At 49.4% G+C, this 16,168-nt stretch overlaps 1 protein-coding gene across 1 annotated transcript in view; it reads left to right on the plus strand.

Moving 5' to 3' along the window:
* The window catches only part of Scml4 (Scm polycomb group protein like 4), a 90,320-nt gene extending 74,368 nt beyond the window's left edge, over window positions 1-15,952 (plus strand). The window contains 3 exon segments of the mRNA XM_032888868.1: window positions 4,673-4,963; window positions 13,480-13,625; window positions 15,605-15,952. Coding sequence (XP_032744759.1) covers window positions 4,673-4,963; window positions 13,480-13,625; window positions 15,605-15,730 — 563 coding nt within the window. The 3' untranslated portion in view covers window positions 15,731-15,952.
* Window positions 15,953-16,168: the final 216 nt, after the last annotated feature.

A 16,168-nucleotide genomic window follows, 5' to 3' on the forward strand; every position in this document is an offset into this window, starting at 1 on the left:
AGGGCCAGACCATCCGTGAGAAAGGCCGTGCCTTTCAGCCTGGGAGAAGGTAGCGTTAATGGCTCGACCAAGGGCTCATTCTGTACAGCTGCTCCCTCAACCGGGAAGTTATGATTGATGTGGGAGAAATGAGAGAGAGAGAGAGAGAGAGAGAGAGAGAGAGAGAGAGAGAGAGAGAGAGAGAGAGAGAGAGAGATTGCAAACACGTGATGTGGCATATATGCGTGGTGTGGCGACTGGAAATGGTGGAATAGCATGTTGGTTTGGAGTCTAGGTATCACTGGGTATTGTTTGTGTGAGGTATTGATTATGTGAGGGGATTTGCAGATGGCTATCTTGCTGTATCTCAAGCCTTCATTAGAGAATCCTAGTAAGCACGCTTGGATCCACCGAGTAAAACCCATGGCCCGAGCTCCCTTGGCTGTTTGCAGTCGAGCCTGTGCCTTTCGCACTGAGGGCTAAGGCTCGCTCTGCTTCTCTGTGTTTTCCACACAGGTCTCCCTTGCTTAGGGACTCCCTTTGTCTCTTGGCTTTCTCCTTCGTGTCCCCCTTTCTTCTGCTGCTTTCCCCTTTGGTGTTCTCCAGGACTGTGGGGAGAGTGGCTTGCCCACAGCGGTCTTGGAAGAATCCCTCAGGGGCAGGCAGAGGAAGGGAGGAACCTTTTTCCTCAAATGGAGAAACTTAGACAGGAGACTGCTCCTGTTCTGCAGATGTCTTTGGTTTCATCCATGCCCAGGCTTTTAAACCCAGCAGCCGAGGAAACCACAGTCCCCAAACAGATCCACAATGGTGAAAAGGAAACACAAAGCCTACCAGAAAGTTCCTCAGACACCCAACCCCAAAGCTCCCTTCCATTTGTAGGCATGCGCTGCGCATGCGCTTGCCTCCAAACTGAAGCAAGCTCTTGTGGGGGCGCAGAAAGCAGGGTATTGTTCTCCCTGACGGAGACCCAGAATGATTTACAAGGGGTTTCTCTGGGTTCTGCGGTGGACACAAGGGACTCGCAAGGTGCCCGAGGCCTGCCTTTGCCTAGCTGGCCTTTCCACAGCCCCAGGCTGGGTTCTCTCACGGGGAACACACAGCTTATTTCAGATGAGCAGGGGTTTTGTGAGGATTCAGGAGAGAATAGGCACCGGCCATGTTTCCCGACAAGCCTGCGGTTTTCCAGGTCTGCGTGGAAGGAAGGCGAAGTCTCTGTGGAGACTTCTGGATGATCGGGTCTGCTGGCCCCATCTGCTGTTCACACTGTCGTCTGCGGCAACTGAAAGCAGTTCTCCCTGCCAGTGAAACGGTCTTCCTTTGTGTGCCACAGTGCAGTTAAGCTCGTAGGTTCCTAGGCGCTCTGGCTCTGCATACCTGTAACCCATCGACCTGTTTAATGACTTCATGGTTTTTAATACAACCACGGGTATCCACTATGCAAACAGCAATCATCTTTTATACTAAAGCGAGAACAATTAGACTTAGTTGTAAGAGAGAAATTTCAGCCAGTAGATTTGTAGCATAGTGGCCTAGCTTTGGGGCAGGCTGTAAGATTCCTTGGTGAAGATTTTACCTTATTTCCTTTTTATTTATGCGTGCATTTGTGGCTTTGAGCATGTAGGTGCAGTACCAACAGCAGCCAGAAGAGGGCATAAGATTCCCCCCTCCCCCTTCTGGAGCCAGCATTGTAGACAGTTGTGCAAGGTTCCGTTCTAAGCCCATCCAGTGTGGGTGCTGGGAACTGAACTCAGGTCTTCTGCAAGAGCAGTACAGATTGTTAAACCACTGAGCCATCTCTCCAGGCTCCTGGGAACGCTTTTCCCATAATGCCGTAAGAGGTTCAGTTACTACAGAAGAGAAAGATTGTCTCTAGCCCAGCGTGTTCCCAATGCTAGCATGTTCCCTTCCCAATTTTCACAATGTCTGACAATGACGTGAGATGTCCCCTTCAACTGACTCACTCCTTTCTAGCAAGACTTTCAGCAAGGATATAATTTGCTAATTGTATTCTATGGAGATATATTAAAATAAATGACTTAAAGATTAACAGCTATGTGTGGTCACTTACACCTGTTATCTCGGCACCAGAATTGCTGTAAGTTCAGTGCCAACCTGGGCTACATTATGAGTTCCAGGCTAGCCTGGGCTACTGAGTGAGAGTCTGTCTTAAGTACACCACCAACAAAACTCAATTTACTCGTCCTCCCAAACGTTGTACGCTTAAGCCCCAGCCCTAGGTCCTGTGAATGGGTCCTTATTTAGAAATGGGATCTTTGCGAAAAGAATCTATTCGTAGCCGATGAGATTCCGTCGGATCGGAGACTGTTTCACAGTGGGAGACGGGCGCATAAACACTCGTGCACAGGTTTTGTATAGGCGAATGTTTTTATTTCCCTCGTGTCCACTCCTGGGATATTTACATCCCAGCCATACGTCCCTTGTTCGCTGCCGTTTCTCCTGGCCACTTGCTCAAAGTCTACCTTCACTCAAACCTCAAGTCCCACCTCTCTCTCCCTACTGCCCAGGCGCAGGCTCTGGCCTCTTATTAACCGGTTGACTTTGAATAGGGGAGCAGGGACTACACAGCATCCCTTGGTGTAGCGAAGATCTCCTTGTTGGCCTCCTGACCAGGAGTGAGCATTTGAATGAGCAGACCCACCTCCAACAGCACACTCTCATTTCCCTTATTCCTGTAAGACCGAGAGAAGTCTCCTTTTATTTGTGACTCTGGTGATCTGAGTTGCCTATATTTTTGTCAAGACATTTAAAGGTTTGTCAACTTTGCTAGGGTTGCCGGAACTAGCTTTTGTTACCTTTTTTTTTTCCTAGTGTTTTTCTATTGGATTAACTTCTGCTCGAATCTTTATACGTTCGCTGTAAATGTAATTTGCTCAGTTTTTAATGTCTTAGGGCAAATGGGTATTAATATGAAATTCTCATCCTTTACAATATAAAGGTTTTTTGATGTTTGTGTGTTATCTGCCTGCCTGTATGTTTATGCACAGCATGCATGCCCGGTGCCTGCAGAGGTCAGAGAGGTTGTTGGATCCCTTGGGACTGGGGCTACAGACAGTTGTGAGCTAACATATGGATGCTGGGAATTGAGGTGAGATCCTCTGGAAGAGCAGCCAGTGCTCCTAACTGCTGGGCCATCTCAACAGCCCTAAAATAGAAGAATTCGAACCTACAAAATTTACCTCTAAGTTTCCTCTTCAGTCTTACATCTTGGTGGCTTTTGTTTCCAGGATGTCTCCATGAGGTCCCCAGTAGTGGGACCTGCCACTTACCCGAATAATATCAAATCTTAGTTTTTCAGTACCTTCCTGCAGGAGAAATGGAGACATGCTGAAAGTGTCGGGGTCTAACGGTCCTAAATATGTTTCTTCATTGTCAATCCTGGAACACTTTTTTAAAAAGTGATGGTGTTTCTTTTGGGATATCAGGGTCTGTTTGGATGGTGGTATTTAATATTCCGTTATTGGTGGTTTTGACTCGGTGAGGAGGGAGACAAGAAGAATATCCTCTATTTTTATCTCCATTATGTATCTGGACCTACACACACACACACACACACACACACACACATACACACAAACACAATCACACACAAACAAAATCACACACAAACACACACACATATACACACACACATATACACACAAACACACACACACACACACACACACACACATACACACACACACATACACACACACACACATACACACACACACACATACACACACACATACACACATATACACACACACATATACACAAACACATACACACCCACAAACACACACACATAAACACAAATACACATACACACACAAACACACATAAACACAAACACACAAACATACAACACACACACACACACACACACATACACACAAACACAATCACACACAAACAAAATCACACACAAACACACACACATATACACACACACATATACACACAAACACATACACAAACTCACAAACACACACATAAACACAAATACACATACACACATAAACAAACACATAAACACAAACACACAACACACAAACACATAAACACAAACACAAACACACAAACACACACAATCACACAAACACATAAACACAAACACACAAACACACACAAACACAAACACACACATACACTCACACACACACAAACACAAACACAAACACATACACAAACACACAAACACAAACACACACAAACACACACACACAAACACACACATAAATACAAACACACAAATACATACATACAAACACACACACAAACACAAACATACACAAACATACAAACACACACATAAACACACACACACACACACACACACACACACACACACACACTCCATTTGGCCACATATATGGCTCACATACAGAACTATTGTTTCTTGGGTTGGGTTGGTTTGACTTAATTTATTTTCAAGTGACTAGGGGCCAAGATAGCCACTGGGCTTTCTAAACACGGAAGAGCCTAGGCCTTGGTTCCTCCCTGGTGAGGCAAGATCCCAATTTGCTATCCATGCTGTGCAGAACTATTATTCTCTGTGTTCACGCTCTCTCTTTGCCTGTGCTTACTGGTAATGGCGATCATGTCAGAGCAAGATTTGTCAAGATGGAGGCTTGGGGAGCTCCCTGGACTTCTCTCATGTCTGTGCTCTTCCTCTTTTACGTTTTAGCCAAGGTAGCCACTGCTGAAGAGTGTCTGGTAAACACAGTAGGCATGAACCGCTACACCATAGACGTCTCCTCCACTGCCTTTAGCCACAGGGGCTCCGTGACCCACTCTTCCTCGCTGTACTACAAGAGGCTGAACTCTGGAGACAGTCACCTCGTGGGAGGCCCTGCCACTACCACCAGTGGTTCCCGTACCAACCCTGTGCCCTCTGGAGGTTCATCAACACCTGGGCTGAGGCTCCCAGCCTCCAGCCCCAAGAGGAATGGCGCAGCCCTCGACGGAAACAGATGTGGTAATGTAATTCAAACTCTGGCTTCCTGGTGCCTTAGCGGCCTCTGTGTTCGCACAGGGGAGAGGTTATAGTGATTTGAACATGGAACCTCTGGGAAACTGGAACTTTCCACAAACCTCTTGAATTTTTATTATTCTTCTAGGCAGCCAATCTCAACTTCTGATCGTAAATGACGGAAAGGACACATTAGGTTAGGAATAACCAGTAGACTCCAAAATGTCCACTGGCTCAAATGCCAATGACAAATTAGTTTGAGTCCAAAGTGGGTGTTCCACCTCAATTTGGGGACCCTTGCTCTGTCCCTCTTGTGTCTCCATCATGCTTGTCTGTCTTTATGCCACACATCTAGTGGACAGGAGTGGGGATGGCACTATGATGCCCAGGAAGAGATGGGCATAGGTATCGATCACAATCTATTGGCTGGATCATTCAGTCCCACTTAACTGGGAAGGAGTCCAGCTCTTTCCCTAGAAGAGAATTTTGCATGGTGGATGATTCATTCATCCATGACTCGAGTTCCCTGGAGAGAGCAGAAAAGACACAAGTGCTTCCATGCTGCTTGTTAGGTCCTCCTGTCTCCCTCCCAAGGGAAACATAATACATGGAAGTGTTCAGAGGACATAGGATTCTAGGAATATGGTGGCGGCCATTCTGATAGACGCTTTACACCAGGTGTGTCCAATCTGCAGCCTGTGGACTACCTGTAATCCAGAGTGGCATGGATTTAGTACAGCACATGCCATACGCCATCATAGCGCCATGTCAAGGGATCAGACACCCCTGCTTCATGACGTCATCGGCAAGCTTCTCATTAATGGATTAGCAGCCATAGAATGGAGTGGATAACTTCATGGATGCTGCAGCTTGGAATTCTGGATTAGCTGTTTCCTGGCTGCATGGCCCTTTCCAAGTCCTGGTTTCTTTGTGCTTCTGTTTCCTTCCCCGAGAAGTTGAAGTTGTAGTACCAGCAACCCCTTTCTCACAGAATCATGGGGAAGGTTAAATGAGTTTATATGTATGGTTAGTAGGAAACCTATGGCGTAGTAAGTGGTTAATAAATGCTAATACCGTAGACCATAGTCTATCTCTACAGCTGGAAGTGCTGATGGAGACTCCAGGCCAGAGTCAGGGATTCCTCAGCTCGCTCCTCTGACTCTGCCCGCTGGGCTGGTTGTGTGCACTTTGGCAAAACACAGCTCTTCTCTAGGCGTGGATCCCTTTTCCAGTGGCTGCCACAGGTCACTCCCATGAGCTGTTTTGTATAAGCCAACACCCTCCACACACTTCCCCCAAACAGCTTCACCCATCCCAGTAGGGCCTCCACTTGCCAAGGGTGGAAGGGTCCGCAGAGACCCCTTGAAGGAGACATGACTCTGAAAGGCATAGAAATGAAATTATTCACTCCTTATAGCTGCAGGAACTCTTCAGTGTAAGCATTCCATAGACAATGTCTCTGCGGGGAGCTAAGGGGGGAAAATACAAAGACTTCTACCTGAGCAAGCAGCTCAGACAGAGGGCTGTACCTCTGCTCAGACAGACAGAGGGCTGTATCTCTCCTCAGACAGACAGAGGGCTGTATCTCTCCTCAGACAGACAGAGGGCTGTACCTCTCCTCAGACAGACAGAGGGCTGTATCTCTCCTCAGACAGACAGAGGGCTGTATCTCTCCTCAGACAGACAGAGGGCTGTACCTCTCCTCAGACAGACAGAGGGCTGTACCTCTCCTCAGACAGAGGGCTATACCTCTCAGACAGACAGAAGGCTGTATCTCTCCTCAGACAGACAGAGGGCTGTACCTCTCCTCAGACAGACAGAGGGCTGTATCTCTCCTCAGACAGAAGGTTGTGCCTCTGCTCAGATGGAGGGTTGTATCTCTGAAAGAACTTCCCATTTCCGCTACACCTCCTTTTCTAGAATTTATTCACACGGCTACTGACTGCAAGGGAAACTAGGAAATGCGGTTTTAATTCCAAGCAGAAATCGGGGACCCCATTATAAAGAAATGGGGGAAGAGATGTTCTGGAAGCAACCAATAGTCCGAACAACCTTTTCTTGTTAAGAATGTTTGTGTTCTCCAATTCCTCCACCCCCACCCTGACCCTAAGTCTGCTGTGGTAGGGGAACCATGACTTCAATTTTGTGAGGGTCTCATTTATATTCGAATCCCTGACAGTCAAGCAAGGCTGTGTCATTTAGCGAGCGCCAATTATGGACGGCTTTCTGCTATTTACCATAAGCTGTAATGTATTGCTTTGAGACGCGTTGCTATACATTTCTAGCTAACGGCGGGGCAAGCAAGAGGCCTGCCAGTTGTTACGCCAAGCTGACTTGGCTGACTCTGTCCAAACCACTCCAGGGGTTCTGGTCTGTGTTCGCAGGGTTTCTTGGGGCTTCTTTCTGGTGTGGAAGAGGATGGAGAAGAGTGTGGGTGTGACAGGAATCCAGCCCCACTGTGACTCCTTATCAAGGTCTCTTCACACTTGCTGTTCTTGAAACCAATCTGTCCAGCTACTGGTCGTTAGAGACCGTGGTGAATCACGTGCTGAGCTGAGTGGTGTGACAGAAGCCTTCCAGCCAGCCTGCAGCTCCCTGCTGTTGTCCTTCTCGCTCCCCACCCCCACCCCACCCAGGCCTCTGTCAAAATCTTCCCGTTCTCAGAGGACTGTTTGATCTGCCTCTGAAAGTGTACCCCAGGAGAGAACCACTTGCACCCAGAAACTGTTTCTCTTTAGTGTGCTTGACCCAACTCATAAGTCCTGGAAGAAACCTAGAAATGAATTTTTCTCCCTATGTACTAATCACAACGGTTTAAAACCACAGAGTCTAGAAACCTACACCAGGCTGCAGGCAGGAGGGGAGGGGGTGAGGATGTGCACAGTTCTCAGCTGCCTTTTCCTCCGGTGTGAATCCTTACCCCACCTTCCTGCTGCCCTGACAGCTCGAGAGCTGGTTCCCCAGGCTGCCAGCTCTCTGGGCTGCAGCACCGGATGCAGTTCCCTGGGGTTTGCTGATGTTCAGGTGAATATTTGGGAGGGGGTTTCTCATCTGAGATATACTCAGCCAGAGCTCTGGAAGGCTGCAAAAAAGGTTTCCGAGAACAAAGCTTCCAGCACCCGCTATAGAATTCCCAACCACAGGCATCTACAAGATGTAGAAGCAAAAGCAAAATAAACCTGACATTGTTGTTACAGCTCAAAAGTTTCCTATGGGCTGGGGTTGGCTTCGTGGGCTGTAAGGTCAGGAAGAGACGATTCTGCTAGAGAAAGCAAGAGGAGTGGGGACTCATGAGGGCTGGGATCTCTAGAGGCAAGAAGGGCTTCCTTGTTGTAGGGAGAAGGGAGAGGGGGCTGGGATGATGCAGGAAAGCACAGTGAATGCATTTAGGGCCCATGTCAGGCAGGTGGAGCTCCAGTTATAGTGATTGTAAATCCCACATTTCTGACCAAGGGAGTGAGCCACCACGGGTGGTGAGATTTAGGGAGCTAAAACTACTGGATGTGTGTTGCATGCCATAGAAGAAGACCGCCTAGCTTTGGGGCTAACCTCTACCTCCTTATTCTGATTGATCCTTGATGCCCAAAATGGCAGAAGGTTTTACTAGTAGACCACTAAGAGACTGTGTTGTTCTGGCCTGCAGATGTCCGCTGATCAGCTAGGCAGGGGCTCTTCCTAGATAGGGGCTCTTCTCAGGTCTGAGGATGGTGCTGTGAACAAGACAGAAGGATCCTATTCCAGAGAAACCTCAGCATGTTACTGTGATTACTGTTGGGGGTGGAAAAGTGTGGCCAATGTGACAGTGCTGGAAGGGGAGGGGCTGCGGGACAGTGTTGGAAGGGGAGGGGCTGCGGGACAGTGTCGGAAGGGGAGGGGCTGCAGGACAGTGCTGGAAGGGGAGGGGCTGCGGGACAGTGTTGGAAGGGGAGGGGCTGCGGGACAGTGGTGGGAGGGGAGGGGCTGCGGGACAGTGTTGGAAGGGGAGGGGCTGCGGGACAGTGTTGGAAGGGGAGGGGCTGGGGGACAGTGTTGGAAGGGGAGGGGCTGCGGGACAGTGCGGGAAGGGGAGGGGCGGAGGGACGGTGCGGGAATGGGAGGGGCTGCGGGACAGTGTTGGAAGGGGAGGGGCCGAGGGACAGTGCTGGAAGGGGAGGGGCTGCGGGACAGTGCTGGAAGGGGAGGGGCTGCGGGACAGCGCTGGAAGGGGAGGGGCTGTGGGACAGCACTGGAAGGGGAGGGGCTGCGGGACAGTGCTGGAAGGGGAGGGGCTGCGGGACAGCGCTGGAAGGGGAGGGGCTGCAGGACAGTGTTGGAAAGGGAGGGGCTGTGGGACAGTGCTGGAAGGGGAGGGGCTGTGGGACAGCGCTGGAAGGGGAGGGGCTCAGGGACAGTGTTGGAAGGGGAGGGGCTGTGGGACAGTGCTGGAAGGGGAGGGGCTGTGGGACAGTGTTGGAAGGGGAGGGGCTGCGGGACAGTGCTGGAAGGGGAGGGGCTGTGGGACAGTGTGCTGGAAGGGGAGGGGCTTCTATGACAATGTTGGAAGGGGACGGGCTGGGGCTTTGGGCCACCTCATCCTTGGAGTCAGGAAAGGCTTCAGTGTGATGGAACCTACTGAAATGAGACTTGACACTTGAGCCTTTTGAAGGACCAGTGTCTAGAGGCTCCTGGTGGAGCGGGTGGTTGCTAACAGTGTCAGTTTCTGGCTGAGAAGGAACGCAGCCCAACCTGGCCTGCTGGTCCCTAAGGACATCTTCTGTCCTGTTGGTAGGTCAGCTTATCTTGAAGGATTAATAAAACAAAACAAACAGACAAAAATTCTGATTAAAATCTAAGGAAGGATCAGGCTTTCTCCTCTCTGGTCTCTGTTGCCTTGTAGTACCTTAAAAGCCGGAACTGAAAGAATGTAAAACAACAGTGTCTCAAATCACCTGATTCTGCCTAGATGGTGGGCTAGCCTGGGCACCTCACACTCTACATAGCCTTGATATACACCTGAGGCTTTCAGAAGTATCACTTATTGACAGCAGTCTGCTGTGCACTGGGTCACGTGGTGCCTGAGGTTGGCGGGAAGACAGAAACACACACAGAGACAGACCCACAGACAATACTCTGGAGAAGTGTAGAGTGTTGTGCAGCTGCGGAAGGTAGGGATTTCTGACTCCTGGCTCACCCTGGTTCACCACTCCCTTGTTCCACTCTCCCACTCTGTCAGCTAAAGTTTCCCCTGAATTATGAATGAGCAAAAGGCTATTATGTGTGCTCGCGGGATGTGTAAGACGGAAAGAGATCTGCAGATGTGGTACGATCGCCGCGCTTCAGAAGGCTCCGGCGGGATTGCTTTTCAGCACCGAGTCTGTCGGTGGTCTATTTTTCTGCTCACCGTGGATTCAGAGCAACGGGATTTAATTACGCACCCATTCACCACCGGGTCTCACTTTTCACAGCTCAACAGCACACAGGGAGTGACAGAGCTAGAGAAGGCTTTGCACACTCTGTCCGCACAGGGGCGAGATTTGTTCAATCCGTCCAATCCTGTTACCTGTCACATCTGCCTGCTGCAGCCCCTTCCTGTGCCGGACTGGACCCATCTGTCTTCCTGACACCGCCCCCAGCCCCTGGCTGGAGGAGGGAGGCAGTGGTGTGTTGATTTTTCTGTGAGCATAGAATTGCACCAGCTTTGCAAACCCAGTGCTGGAAAGTTCCATTTTCCTTCTCTGGAGTTGAATTTATGTGCTTTGAATGAGGGGCGACCGCAGAGGTGTGACTTAACCTACCTGCTGTCCCACCTTATATGACTAAAAGGTCCCTCAGAAAAACCCCTGAGCCAGCCTGGCTGTTTTCCCATCATCCTGAAAGGGGGAAATGCCCACAGCCAGCACCAAGTCCCAGGCACAGAGAGCACTTGCCTCAGAGACGACCAGGAGCCCTCTGTCCTGCTGTAGATGGTGTCTCCTGTTTGTGACCTCGCTCAAAGGACTGCAGGACCTGGGGCAGGATCTTATCAGTGGGCCAGACTTCCCCTCCTTCCTGCCAAGTATAGGAAATTAGATTTGACCTCTGCTCTCATCACCGCAGAATCATTCTTGGACTAAAGACTTCCTTCTGACATCTGGACATCTATTACCACGCTGATTAACAGCCATGCTCCCGTGGGCGGGCCCTGAAGACAGATGTGATTTCTGGGCTTCTTCAGCTCCACGTTGAGTGCAGATGTCTTTAAATGGAGTAAAAAAAAAAAAAATCATCTTTCACTAGCGGGCATCAGTGTTCCTCAGCGAGAAGCCTGGTGCCATTCCACCTCATGGGACAAGTTAGGGGAAAACAAGACAAAACTCAAACAAAATCTGGCTCTCCACCAGGACAAATTCAGAAATGAATCTTGCTCTCTCTGTGCAAGAGCACCGGGAGCTTCTCAGGTATATCATAAGTGGGAAGGGAAGCACAGAAGAAAGCTGTTTTAAGACTTGGGGAAGGCTGACAAGCACTGGCTTCTAAGCTCCTAGAATCATCCTGTAGGGCAGTCGCTATTTGCTCAGAATCTTTGCCTTTGTCTAGCCAGGAAATAGCGGCAAGGATCACTCACACACAGCTAGCCTCTTTCTACTGAGCGTATTGATCCATCTCCCAGCCGTCAGATCCATGCTTCAAGTCTAGTTAGTCTCTGCTCAGCTGTGGAGGGGTCAAGGTAATATACGACCCTTGTAATGAGGGGGCTTGGTCTGCATTGCTCACCAAACACCTCTCCCAAGACTAAGCCAGGGAAAGAGCTTGGTACACGATTGTGAGGTGAACATAGGATTTATAATCTAAAGTACAGAAACGTATGCAAGTGACTACACTGCAAAGGAGGATGTGGGAAGCCTTCTGGGAGAAGGATAGACAAAGGTCAGATGGACAGGCAGGTGATAGCAAGGAGGATGGCCACAGTGTTCATGAAGGGGTCTGATGGCCCCGGGGCTGGCATGCACTTGTGTTGATGTTCTCTCAAGACCTGGATCAAAGTCATGCTGTCTTCCTGCCTCAGGATCCGTGCCACAGGTGTGCCCTCCATTCCTGGATTGTAGTTCATTCCACATACAGTCAAGTTGACAACTGAGAAAGGCCATCATAAGCAGTATGCCCAGATGATTGTACAGGGAGCCCCTTTCACTCTGTAGAGCACCCGTAGTAGGTTGACCAGAAGGCCCAATGCTAGCTCACTTCAGTACCTATGGCTATAGAATGCCACCATGGTCTAAGACATGTTGCAGTCAAATGACAAGCAGTGGAAGCTCCAGGATTTGTCTCTAGGACCCCTGGCCCAAAGTCCTTTCCCTCTATCTAAGAAGGAAAGGTATGGAAAACACAATACAGCCATTGACTTGAAGGCACAGTGCCCAGGCAAGGGTTACTCAGAGGGACTGTGAGTGTGAGAAGTTTACAGACAGAGCTTGGTCTCAGGGACAGCCTGAGGCAGTGGCAATTATATGGTAGATAGAAAAGAGCAGAAGCAAAGAGACTCACGGGGAAAATCATTGCAGGGTACACTGCAGGTACATTCCTGACTTTCCCCATCTTTATGAACAAACGCTTGACAGCAACCAACTGAAGGGGGAACTCATTTCTCAACTGAGGTTCCTTCTTTCAAAATGATTCTAGCATATGCTGAATCCACATAAAACTAGCCAGCACACTAACGTTCTCCACCTGTACCTCATTCAGTCTGAGACCCCATCCTCTGAGGTAGTACTGCCCATTCAGGGTGGATGGGCCATCCCTTCTCTCTGAAAAAGTTCCCCAGAGGTGTGCCTCCTCAGTGATTCTAAGTGTAGTCACGCTGACAGGACAAATCAGCCATAACACTAGTGGCATGAGTTTACCAAAGATTCAGCATGGATGGCAGGGGAAAGGACCAGCAGGAAAGGTATCCTCCCAAGGACTCCTATGAGCCTAATGCTGGGGACAAGGGACACGTATTGAAGTAACACCATCTTCTAAGAGCAGACAAGACATGGACAGACCCTTCCAGTGCTGCTGGAGGTATAAACAGTAGATTAGTCATTGTGCAATGTCCAAAAGTGAACCACCTCTGTTCTGCCACACTGCCATCATCAGAGGACACAGGAAAGGCCCAGTATTGCTTGGCCCCACAGGCTGCAGAGGCCCATTTTGCTTACCACTCAGCTCACCAGCCCCAGGTACCAATAGCTGTCTATAGCAGGCTCTGGACCACAAACACAGAACTGAACCAAAGGTCTAAGGAACTTTAGCTAGGATTTTGAACCAGAATTTCAGTTTGTGAAGGACGAGAGCTCTCCCAAACTTTTCTTTCATGGACAGACAGTATAGCACAGCCCTTTGGTTCTCACTGACCAGCCACTCACAGCATCTACCTGTCACAGAGACACTTGGTCCTACCGTAGACTTTAGAGCACTAAGGACTCCTTCTGGGCAAGCTTGGGGTGGGTAAACCCAGTAGGCAGCACCAAATGAGCACTGAGTTTCACTGGTTCATGGACTCCTCCTCTGCTTACTCCCTCCAGCACCGAGCCCATCACCGGAGGTACAGGATACCAGGAGGCCAAGCAGCAGGAACCCTTCTACCTGGACTGTGGAGGACGTGGTCCGGTTTGTGAAAGATGCGGACCCTCAGGCTCTGGGGCCTCATGTGGAGCTCTTCAGAAAGCATGTATGAAAGTCGTGGGTCTGAAGGGAGGGCCGGGGAAGAGGATGCATGGAAGGAGAGAGGAGTTCAGGATCCTCCAAATGCTGGTGATCTAGGCTAAGCTCTAGCCGTGCCCTTAAGTGAGCCAGAGGCAACCATAGGCCTGTCAGGGCAAAGCAACCACCAGATTTGTGTTTTGAAGAGACACATCTCTCTTCTGTTCTCTTTTGGGCCTTGCCTGCTCTTCTGCCAATCCATCCACCCCTCCATCTGTCCATCCATCATCCATCCATCTGTCCATTCCTCTACCCATCCTTTATCCATCCACCTATTGGCCCACCTGTCTGTCCATCCATCCATCTACCCACCAATCCACCTATCTATCCACTCACCCACCTGTCTGTCCATCCATCCCTCTGTCCACCTGTCCATCCAGTCATCATCCACTTACCCACCCATCCATCTGTCCGTTCATCCAACCATCCATCTAACCACCAATCCACAAATCTATCCACTCACTCATCTGTCTGTCCATCCGTCCATCTACCCATCCACCTGTTCATCGATCATCCATCTGTCCATCCACCTACCCACCCACCTGTGCATTCAACAGTCATCTATAGCACCCCTGCAATTTGCCAGGCAAACTGTTATCCAGTGGTTCTCAACCTTTCTAATGCTACAGTCCCTTAATACAGTCCCTCATGTTGTGGTCACTACCAACCATAAATTTTTTAAAATTTTTTTATTAGATATATTTCTTTACTTACATTTCAAATGTTATTCCCCTTCCCGGTTTCCCTGTCCATAAGCCCCCATTCCCTCCTATCCCCTTCCACCATACGGGTATTCCCCCCCACATCCCCCTTACTGCACCCCCCATATTCCCCTGCACTGGGAGTCCAACCTTGGCAGGACCAAGGGCTTCCCCTTCCCCTGATGCCCCAACAAGGCTATTCTTTGCTACATATCCAGTTGGAACCCTGGGTTAGTCCATGTATAGTCTTTCGGTAGTGGTTTAGTCCCTGGAAGCTCTGGTTGGTTGGCATTGTTGTTCTTACAGGGTTGCAAGCTCCTTTAGCTCTTTCAATCCTTCCTCTAATCCTCCCCAAGGGGGTCCTGTTCTCAGTTTGGTGAATAAAATTATTTTTGTTGCTACTTTATAAACTAATTTTGCTCCTATTATGAATCATAATGTCAATATCAGTGTTTTCTGGTGGTGACCCCTGAGAAAGGATCACTCGATCCCACAAAGGGGTCACGGCCCTCAAGTTAGAACCACTGACTTAGAGGGTTAAATGAGAAAATACACACAAACATGTTACACGAAGCCTCACTCAGATACGCAGCCTTCATATAAATGTTATGATCATTCAGGCACTTCTGAAATAAACAAAGATGGTAAGTAGGGCAAAAGGTAAGAATTACTATGTTACTTGCCCAGCTTACTGTATCAGTTTGAGATTGGTAGTATAACACATTGCTACATATCCGGGCTTTTAGACAACTGAGGGACGTCACTTACCTTTATTTCTGTGGTCTGGAGCCTAAATGGGTCTCAGTGGACTAAGATCCAGGTGTGCGAGGGATACATTGTTGCCTAGATATTTCAGGGGCAATCTGCTTGTCTAGCTCTCCCACTTCACGACCCTCTTTAAAGCCAGGAGCATCAGTCCTGGTCCTCCTCAGGCTAACCTGTCTGTGGCTCTCTCTTTATTTGGATGACATCTATCCCACATGAGATAGGAGGACTCTAAGTGAAGCTCTGTCTGCTTCAATCAGAAGAGGGCAGGAATCCAAAAGGTACAAGGCAGCGAATGAGTTCCGGGAGGGGCCAGGAAGAGGAGGGCATCTTGCTTCAATTGTACCCAAGTGCTTTCCCAGAGCAAGGAGTGTGTGCTCTCTGATCTATTCACCTGCCCGTAAAGTGCCCTGTGAGCGCCCCCGGACCTTAGCCCCCGTCTGACTACTCTGACTGTCCTTTGGCTTTTCCTTCCCTCCAGGAGATTGATGGCAATGCCTTGTTGTTGCTAAGGAGCGACATGATCATGAAATACCTGGGACTGAAGCTGGGCCCCGCGCTGAAACTCTGCTATCACATTGACAAGCTGAAGCAAGCTAAGTTCTGAAGTCCTTACGAGCTGGAAACGAAACCCCAGATCTCAAGGTTCCGTCTGCCAAAGCAGCAGTCGGCCAACGTCACGAGCTGACAGCCACAAAGACTGAGTCTTTTTTATAAAACGTGTGCATCCTTGCCTTTTCTAACACACCAAGTGGCCCCTTTCAGAGACACATGTGTGTGCGCTGGGCTTGTCAGAAAGATCACGGAAAGCCTATTACATTGAATGTTCCTGACATGTTGGTCTCTCTTTACGGGTGCTATTTGTGCCATGACAGAGTGGATAACTGAATGTTGTCACCCAAGAAGAGTCCTGGGGAGTCTTAAGAAGGACCCTGTCCCTGCAGGGGCTGTGGGGACGCTGCCCCGGGAGGTAGTGGCAACCTCTCCCTGTTCCTGGGACGGTGGCAATCCCTCCCTGTTCTGGGAACTGAGCGTCACTGGACCC

Source organism: Rattus rattus, chromosome 18 (assembly GCF_011064425.1).
Source record: "Rattus rattus isolate New Zealand chromosome 18, Rrattus_CSIRO_v1, whole genome shotgun sequence".
Lineage (NCBI taxonomy): Eukaryota > Metazoa > Chordata > Mammalia > Rodentia > Muridae > Rattus > Rattus rattus.